At 41.3% G+C, this 9644-nt stretch overlaps 1 protein-coding gene across 1 annotated transcript in view; it reads left to right on the top strand.

Annotated features, from left to right (window-relative positions):
- The first annotated feature begins 343 nt into the window (after window positions 1–343).
- lrp1bb (low density lipoprotein receptor-related protein 1Bb) overlaps window positions 344–9644 on the top strand; it is a 217218-nt gene continuing 207917 nt past the window's right edge. Inside the window, 2 exon segments of the mRNA XM_061842266.1 lie at window positions 344–445; window positions 759–879. Of these exon segments, the coding sequence (XP_061698250.1) occupies window positions 344–445; window positions 759–879 (223 nt within the window).

Below are 9644 nucleotides of genomic sequence, written 5' to 3'. Positions count from 1 at the left end.
AAGAGCATTTTGATCACAACAACCGAAACTGCATGGTCCTCCAGGTCACGGAAAATCAGACTGCTCTCATGCTCGGAAGAGAATCTTATAATCAGGGGTGCACATAAGTGGTGGGCAGGTGCACACCGAAACCATAAAAAGTGCACCAGATTGAAGTGTGTCACTACACATTTGTGTACAAAACAGATGCTCAAGGAGTTTGGGCATTTGCCACCATTGGTTCATATGAACAAATCTTTTGTGAATGGAATCACTTCACAAATTGATTTCTTTCCCAGCTCATTTGAGCTCATGCGCGAGAGACTTTCCCGCAAATGGCAACATTCACATAGCGAAAACGGTGATGGAGTGCCTGGGGGCTGCCGAGGAGGTGCTGGGCATCGTGGACATCTCGGTCTCACTGTCAACCGGCTATGGCGGCCCGTCCAATGTGTCTGTGAAACAAGTCTGCTGTGCAAAAAAAAAAAAAGACTGTGACATCATTAACAGTTGTAGGGTAGTTTTGTCCATGACGTTGGTGAGTTTGGGAGAAAGAATAAGCTCCTTTGAGAACCAGACTATGTTCACTCCTGCTCATAATAATCATGATTATTAGTGATGTCACCTTCCACATTGGGATACAGGGGAGGTGGACTCACAATCATGCTCATGAGCTCATGTTGTGTTCAAAACACACCTCACTTTCACTGTTATCATCTCATCTTCACCCTTTTTTTTCCTGTCCTGTCTATACCATCCTCTCTTTTCCTCATCCAGAGGCTGTTGTATGTGACGTAGGGGAGTTTACCTGTCACGATCAGGAACACTGCGTCCCCGAGGACTGGGTCTGCGATGGCGAGCCCGAGTGCCCTGATGACTCGGACGAAACTAGCGTGACGTGTAAGTCAGTCATTCCATCCATCCTTCAAACATGCCACCTTTTCCTAGGTTATATTAATATGTGCTAAGTGAAGTTTCAAACGTTTTTTTTTCACATCACTGTAAGCGGTTAAGTGTCTTTCTTTTTTAACTCTTCAGCGAACATGCGCTGGCATTTTTTTTAAGGCAGTTTTGAAGATTCTTGTTTGTAGCTGACACGCATTTACTTTACCACTGTGCAATGTTGCCCACAGGTAGTCGGTCGGTGCCGCAAACTAGCAGCGATTCCTCAAGTGTGGGGAAAATATTTGACAGTTATTGATTCCATAGCATGGTCGCTTGCAAATCACACAAGACTATCCTTAAATATAACTATGAACAGCCATATGAAAAGGCTTCTGCTAACACTGACTAAAAGCCTAAATATGCTTTCATCAAATTCACAAAACACCCTAAGAAAACAGACTGCAGCGTTTACGAAATAACGATGAGCGATGGTCGATCAACAAGCTCATTATCATGAAAATAAAAGGTGAATGTTGGCCGTAACTACAAAAACAAAACATCCAATTGGTATTTCACTCTAGGCTTCAAATTGTAGACACAATGTCCCGTGTCGTCTTCCTCCTGCCCCACGCCCCGTAATTACTCATCCAATCACAAATCACAATAAGAAACCTTCACAGCCCACAGATCCTGAGAGTTCAGGTAACTAGCAAGAAAACACGTAACATTTTTTTTTAATACATTACAGTGTTCCCCCATTAATAATGGGGGTTACGTTCCTTACACCCTTGCGAATTCCAAAAATCTTCGAATAATGGATGCCGTATTACTATACACTTATAATATACACTTCCTGTTTGTGGTAGTAATGGATAGGCTGACAGATTAGGTTAGACTGGAATCACATTGGACTATGATGTTCGCAGATGATATTGTGATCTGCAGTGAAAGCGAAGAGCAGGCAGAGGAACAATTAGAAAGATGGAGCCATGCACTGGAAAGGAGAGGAATGAAGATTAGCCGAAGTAAAACAGAATATATGTGCGTGAATGAGAGGGGCGGAGGAGGAGGAGTGAAGCTCCAGGGAAAGAGATAGAGAGGGTGGACGACTTCACGTATTTAGGGGCAACAATACAGAGCAATGGCGAGTGTGGTAAAGAAATGAAGAAACGGGTCCAAGCGGGGTGGAACAGTTGATGGAAGGTGTCTGGTGTTCTATGTGACAGAAGAGTCTGCGCTAGGATGAAGGGCAAAGTCTATAAAACAGTGGTGAGGCCGGCCATGAGGTACAGATTAGAGACGGTGGCGCTGAAGAAACAACAGGAAGCAGAGCTTGAGGTAGCAGAAATGAAGATGTTGAGGTTCTCGCTTGGAGTGAACAGGTTGGAAATGACCTCATTAGAGGGGGAGCCAAAGTTGGATGTTTTGGAGACAAGGTTCGAGAGAGCCGACTTGATTGGTTTGGACATGTCCAGAGGCGAGAGAGTGACTATATTGGTAGAAGGGTGCTGAGGATGGAGTTGCCAAGCAAAAGAGCGAGAGGAAGACCAAAGAAGAAGCTTACATTGCCCACACAGAAACCCTGTGTAGGCAGATCATGACTGCCAATGTTGTACACACTCATGGTGTCATATCAAAACTAAAATTATCACACCACAGCAAACAGAATAGCATAACTAGCAGATTGAAAAACAAACAAAAAATGACTCATGAAATAATTGACACAAAACATGCACTTTAATCTTTATTTACATGCTCCCAGCATGCTTTGTACCACTATGGAGGTCCTTAGTGCCGCACCGGTAGTCACACCCATGCTAACATTGTAACCACTAGCAGGGTTAACTATTCCAAAACAGTATGGCGCCAAATCAAACTGAACAACATCTTGGTGTAAATGTATTAATTGAAGAATAAAATGGGGGTGGGGGTCTAATTTTGTGGCAAAGGAAATGGGATGAGGCTTTTTAGGCACTGCTATTTTCCTGTTCCTAGATGTTACCGAATACATAGATATGATTGAAGCAAAACTATCATTGTCAAATATGACACAATTTTCCAACTTGTAATAGCAGTGCGCCTTCGCGAAAGCATGAAATGCTGCCGGTACACATACAGTAGATGTGTGGGTTTCATCGCCGGCTCATGTTTTCGCTCCCCCACTCAGCCACCCCTGAATTGGCGCCGTAAACCAAGCGTAAGCCTCTTATTTCCATTTTGCCAAGAGAAGCATATGATAAGTTCTCACTGCAGCAACACCATTGGCTCCTAATCCATTAATGTGATCAAATTTGAGAAGCTGTGCCAGACAAACACTTATGCTGTGGCACTAAAATAACTGCTAAAGACCTGTACAACCCACTTAACAAATGGTTGGCTTTCGAACTCTTTTTATTGTCTGTCATATGTTTAAATTATGTCCATTTTATTGCAGTTTTGTAAACGCTGTAAATCTAACACCAAACAAGAACGCAGGCATGAATACCCTCATTAGCCATTCTCAATGTTTATGGTTCACAAACGCTTGTATTAATATTCATGCATATCGATGGTTTATAAAGATATAACATTATTTTTTTTTAATTATTTTCAGGAAATACAGTTAAAAGCCTTGACATTTTTTATTATCCCGCAACATCTCTGCTGATATTGACCACACAGTGGACACATTATGAATTCCCCAAATCAAAAAAGGCAGTGGTGCAGATGTTTTTTTTTTTTTTTTTTTTTAGAAATCAAATGAAACCCCAGTGTTTATTTCAACATTATATAATTAGATTCAACAGCTGTTATCATGTTCACAGCTGCCTGGACATTCTCTAATGGATTAACGCAATCGAGGGAAGGCTCGTGGAGGTTGTTTATGCCTCAGTGACGAGTCCGATAAAGCAATATCACCCTGAATACTTGGGCCAAGCCAAAGGGCAACGTGGATGTCTATTTTCCCTCAAATGCTCTGTATTTTAATTTTCTCGGATACTGTACATCGTATTTTGATGATGATTTGATGATATTTTCAAGAGAATTTGTGTCTGGTGATTTTAGGGTTAATTATAGCATGAACTAATTATTTAACCAATATTTTGATAAAGCAGTGAAGATTTGACAGAAGTTTATCTTTCATCTTTAAAGACCACATAACAGAAAATTGGCTCACACAGTTTGGTCTCTGGTCTCGCATCTTTTGAGCCACGTTTCAAATGACAAACATAACTAAATTCTAAATTGGAGATGGCATCTTCAATTCTTTCTTCACAACTTTCTCATTTTGTCTCATTTCCATTTTGATGGGGTGCAGGAAAATCTAAACTTCTGGACCTGTGTATTTCTCTAATCTAAAGACTTAGAGACATATTCGCGCTAAGAAATACTGAAAGATTTTACCCAGACTAAAATGGGAGCAGAAATAGAATTTAGACATTACATGTAATGTCACAGGAGGCACGGTGGCTCAGCTGGTAAAGTGTTGGCGTCACTGTTCTGAGGTCCCGGGTTCAATCCCAAACCCGCCTGTGTTGAGTTTGCATGTTCTTTCCGTGCCTGTGTGGGTTTTCTCCGGGCACTCCAGTTTCCTCCCACATCCCAAAACATGCAACATTAATTGGACACTCTAAATTGCCCCTAGGTGTGATTATGAGTGCGGCTGTTTGTCTCGATGTGCCCTACGATTGGCTGGCAACCAGTTCAGGTTGTACCCCGCCTCCTGCCCATTGACAGTTGGGATAAGCTCCAGCACTCCTCGCGACACTTGTGAGGATAATCGGCTAAGAAAATGGATGGATGTAATGTCACATTTGGTGGGGGTGCAAATAAATTGTCCCTATTGACTTTGCAACTGCGGTTTTGTCCAATAACTTCGTCAACCTGCTATGATATGAGAAATACTGTATGATGCAACCTCTGTTTGGTTGCTTAGGGCTAAGTCACTTAATCTCTGAAAGGCCATTAATCATCACATCGATTATTGCTGGCCCCGTTTTGTTTACAATGCCAGGAGAAAGAACACCTTGCATGTTCATTCAAGAATCATCCACAGCTCATTAACATGGATTATGTATTGATAGAAAGCGGAATTAGATGAGCTTTACCCTGCAAACGGGAGACAGGACTGGAACATTTTCTGCTTTCTGCAAAGACGGGCTCTAGTATCATGGGAAAATGGGAATAAAGAGCATTTTTGTGATATGAAATGAGATGCAGTGACGGCTTAAACTAAGAACAAGGTATTCATCTAAAATATCTTGGATTGAATGCAGTCATGCTTTGATTTTTCTGTGAATAATTTAGTGTTGTGCATACAGTACAAAAGCCTTTTTTAGGAAGGAGGAGCTGTTTGCTTTTCTTCTCGACTAAAGTATTGTGCTTCCTGATGACCTCTTTCCTCCCAGCTCTGCCCTTAGTTGGAAAGACATAATCACTGCATCTTCAAGGCTTGTGGGTAGGAGAGAAGGGAGGGTTACCTCAGATTGGAAAACTCAGCGAACAGGAGACGGTAACAGTTTAGCTGCTCAGCCACAGGTCTCCTGGGACTGGATCCCCAATGACAGTTTTTCGAGGGGGAAGGGGGGAAGAAAGCCTCCAGGAATCGCAAAAGAAGCCCTGGTAAAGTGGCAATTCTCCCATTGTGTAGTTCAAAGGAGCAGTATCTGTACAGTGTCAAACTCCAGCATTTTTCTGGGTGCAGCTGAGCATCCAGTGTGGCAATGTGAATGCATCAAAAGGAATTCCAAATGTCAAAGCAGTTTTGAGAACGATACAACTGCTATTTGTTGTGTTTAGGATGCAGACAGGGCAGACACAATTCTGGTAAAAGTTTCTCTATTGTAATTTTTTATGAAACCTTGTATTTATTCTGCACGTTAGCACACAGTGCCTTAGAACTTAAATCCTTCATAAATCCTCTGGGAAAGGATTTTATAGACTTCTGGCTCATGTCAGAAATGCTGCTGTGTGGAGTTTTGTCAATCTCGAGGACATTTCGACCACTAAATCCTCTAAATCGTCAATGCCAGAGGTAAAGACAATAAAAGGGGTCAGTTGCTGACTCCAGATACATAGATACAGAAGCTTTGTTTCACGGGTGCAACTTGGCAGGTTTCTGTCATCAATTGCGATCAGGACAAAAAAATACTCTCTTTTGGGTTCTTTCACTTATTGCCCTTTATCAAATAACAAGGTTGTGTCTTTCCAAAGAGCTCGACTGAAGAGCGTGATTATCTAAAGGTGATGAATCACCTCGTGTTACATGAAGCCATGACCACGTTCAACGCTGTGGATTTGGAACAGATGGATTCTGATGAAGACTCTTAGGCCTTGTTTAATAAATGTTTGCACATGGGAAAAGAAGCGTGAACTGGATTGCTCACGCAAACAGATGTGGCAGCTTATTTAGCAACTGGGTACAACTAAGATTGCGTCTGTCAAACCGGCAATATTGCCGCACAGTCCATTTGGGAGGCAGTGTAACATGGAATGTAATCAATCAAACTGGAGAGAAAGAGCAATGGTTGATCTCGTGTTCTTAAACACAACAACTGAAAACTAGTTGCAAACCGGCATGCACAGTGGTGCCAGCTGATTGTAAGGGAAATGATAGTCGATGGGGAGAGCTTTTTTACTATTGTAAATGGAGGCACGTACTGGAAAGGAGAGGAATGAAGAATAGCCGAAGTAAAACAGAATATATGTGCATGAATGAGAGGGGTGGAGGGGGAAGAGTCAAGCTCCAGGGAGAAGAGATAGCGAGGGCTGACGACTCCAAATACTTCGGGTCAACAGTCCAGAGCAATAGTGAGTGTGGTAAGGAAGTGAAGACATGGGTTCAAGCGGGGTGGAACAGTTGGCGGAAGGTGTCTGGTGTTCTCCGTGATAGAAGAGTCTCCGCTAGGATGAAGGGCAAAGTCTATAAAACAATGTTGAGGCCGGCCATGATGTACGGATTAGAGACCGTGGCACTGAAGAGACAACAGGAAGCAGAACTGGAGATGGCAGAAATGAAGATGTTGAGGTTCTCGCTGGATAGGATTAGAAATGAGCTCATTGGAGGGACAGCCAAAGTTGGATATTTTGGAGACCAGGTTTGAGAGAGCCGACTTTGATTGTTTGGACATGTCCAGAGGCGAGAGAGTGACTATATTGGTAGAAGGGTGCTGAGGATGGAGCTGCCGGGCAAAAGAGCGAGAGGAAGACCAAAGAAAAGTTAATGGATGTGGTGAGGGAGGACATGAAGACTCTGGGTATTAGTGGGGAAGCTGCACGAGATAGGCTTAGATGGAAACAGATGACACGCTGTGGCGACCCCTTACGGGAAAAGCCGATAGGGAAAGAAGAAGAAACATTTTGAAATGCCATATGAACGGAAATTATTATTACATATTTTCTAATCGGAAATACATTATTTTGGGAAGATTCTGAATGATCCTATTTCCATGTTTGAGTCATTCAGCATACTGGGAAAATTGGTTCTGCCCTCTCCCAGAGCAGTTTTACAGGTGTACTTCCCAAGGTTTAAATGTAATTTTCCACAGAATGGGCAGTGGATCTGATTCATGCGCACTCAAAAGTAGTTAAATCAAACAAAACAAGGCTTTCTTGCAAGTTCCTAGCTTTAGATTTCTTTCCTGTATTTGTTTGTTTGTCCACTAACATTTCCAATTCCCTCACTTCAAAACTCATTTTGCGCTGGCGGTTCCCTCACAAATTTTCCATGGTGGAGCTATCCAAGGTGCTTGAAGCGTAAAGAAAAAAGCCATCTTCACCATGTTTACACCTGTTGCCAACAGTGTGCAATCCGTTACAGTGCATGAACATCCAATTGAGTGTCTGCTATTGGGAGTCTTTCCATGGTATTATCCTCTTAAATATTACATTCTGTTTTTAGGCATTTCAAGACTAAAAAAAAATGAACTTGTTTTTAATTTTCTCTTCCTGCTTTCATCATTCTTTCGCCATTGTCATTTCCTTATATTTTGTATATAATGTATACTGTATAAGAAATTATTATTTTTATCATATCCCACCATACGTTATGGAGAAATTGCACTCGAGCTGACTTGAAACCCGCGTGGCACAAGGAAATAGCCATGAGCCGTTATTATCTTACCATCAAAATGTGTGATAAAATTTTCAGATTGTATACCTTCAGGAACGAGGAGACACACTTCAGTATAATACGTATAATTTTCACATTTAAAAGCTGTTTTAGAATGATAGGAATAATATACATTCTCCTCTCTGTTATAAGGCAGCACCAATATTAGTCATTTATTTCAAGCAGCCTATAAACATCCCGGTGGGTATTTTATGTGGTAACTCCCACATCCAAAGTAATACGTCTCAAATGTGGCTCTTTGCCACGGGAATTGGCAGTAGTCGGACGGCGCTTTAGACAGTAATGTAGCGTAGAACCTTGTTATTAAGCTGAAGGGCAGGGCATATAACATATTGCATAATGTTGCACTAGTTTTCAACTGAAGTACAACCCTTCTGTTGATTCGAAATCCACATGTGCCATCACTGCAAGCGCGTCAAGGTTAGATAATTTTGTCTCTGGCATTTTGTACAAATTACTCATTGAAAATCTGAGACTTTTAACATTTACTAAAATTCATTACGTTTGCATGGTTCTCCTTCAGTACAACAGTATTTTCTTAATTTAACAATGATCTAAGTTTGGGATCTTTCAGGGGAACACAACATCACACAATTATTAAAATATTCAATTCAAGTGGTAATTGCATGTCAGGTGCCTCAGCTCTGCACTGAACACCTTCATGTGATTTGAGATCAAATACACCACATTGTAGTTTGCTTTCCATGTATTGAACCTGTGACCAGTACTGTGAAGTGAGCACTTTGTTGCAAGTGAGCTATTATTAAGTTCAGCAAGCAGGCAACAGACAGATCAAATATTGTGTGCGTGCATTAATGTTGGCCAAGCAAAACTGTTTTGTAGACCCAAGTGTACATGCCTTGTTCTTTGATTTAAACTTCCTCTTTTATTGCTCTCTCATTATAATTGTCTGTCTTGTATTTTATTATCTGTTGGTTTCTTTACAGTACTTTGTGTATGTTTTCACACAACCCGTTTTCCCAGTGTAGTCTCAGTGAGTAATTTTCTCCTCTTATATCCCTCAGTGATTCTCTGTTTACTCAGTCGCTATCGTTGTTTTTATTAATCAACTGTTTACTGCCACCGACGGATATATTCGTCAAGTATGTTTTTCAATGGGTAGGTGTGAAATTTAGTTAGTCTGCGAAATCCAGGTTTTTAAACCACTGTAAGGACGAAAAGATTCCTGCAGACGGCAGCGTTGCATCGTTTTGTATACAAGCTCAGCACAGCTTTTGAGTAGATTTTGAAGAGTCCCCAATTGTCACGAACAACATGTTAGAAGTCGGACAAGTTACGGGGCTTTGCACTCAAATTGAATATTTATATGCAGGGTATAAAAGGAATATGTCTTGCGGTTTCGTTGTGGAATGTGTGTCTAGCAGATGTGAGAAAAGATGACAGTTCATGGAGTGAATGAGGACGCCATGTAAAAAAAGCCACTCACTTGAGCCACGCGTTGAGTCGGCGTCTCTCCCGGCGTGTTTCTTAGTTGTATATCTGAAAATAAATTAATTTTTCAACAAAAAAAACAAACAACAAAACAAAAGTTGCTGTTGTCTTACATGTTGCTATGTCACAAGAAGCAAAAACAAAATGAGCATCAAAGTGACTGTTCTGCGTGACATGTTACCTTTCAGAAAAAGCTTGATATCTTTGCTTGGTTCTG

This window comes from Syngnathoides biaculeatus, chromosome 14 (genome assembly GCF_019802595.1).
Source record: "Syngnathoides biaculeatus isolate LvHL_M chromosome 14, ASM1980259v1, whole genome shotgun sequence".
Taxonomy (NCBI): domain Eukaryota; kingdom Metazoa; phylum Chordata; class Actinopteri; order Syngnathiformes; family Syngnathidae; genus Syngnathoides; species Syngnathoides biaculeatus.
The sequence above is the reverse complement of the archived record's forward strand: the minus strand, read 5'-3'. Positions and strand labels throughout refer to the sequence as shown.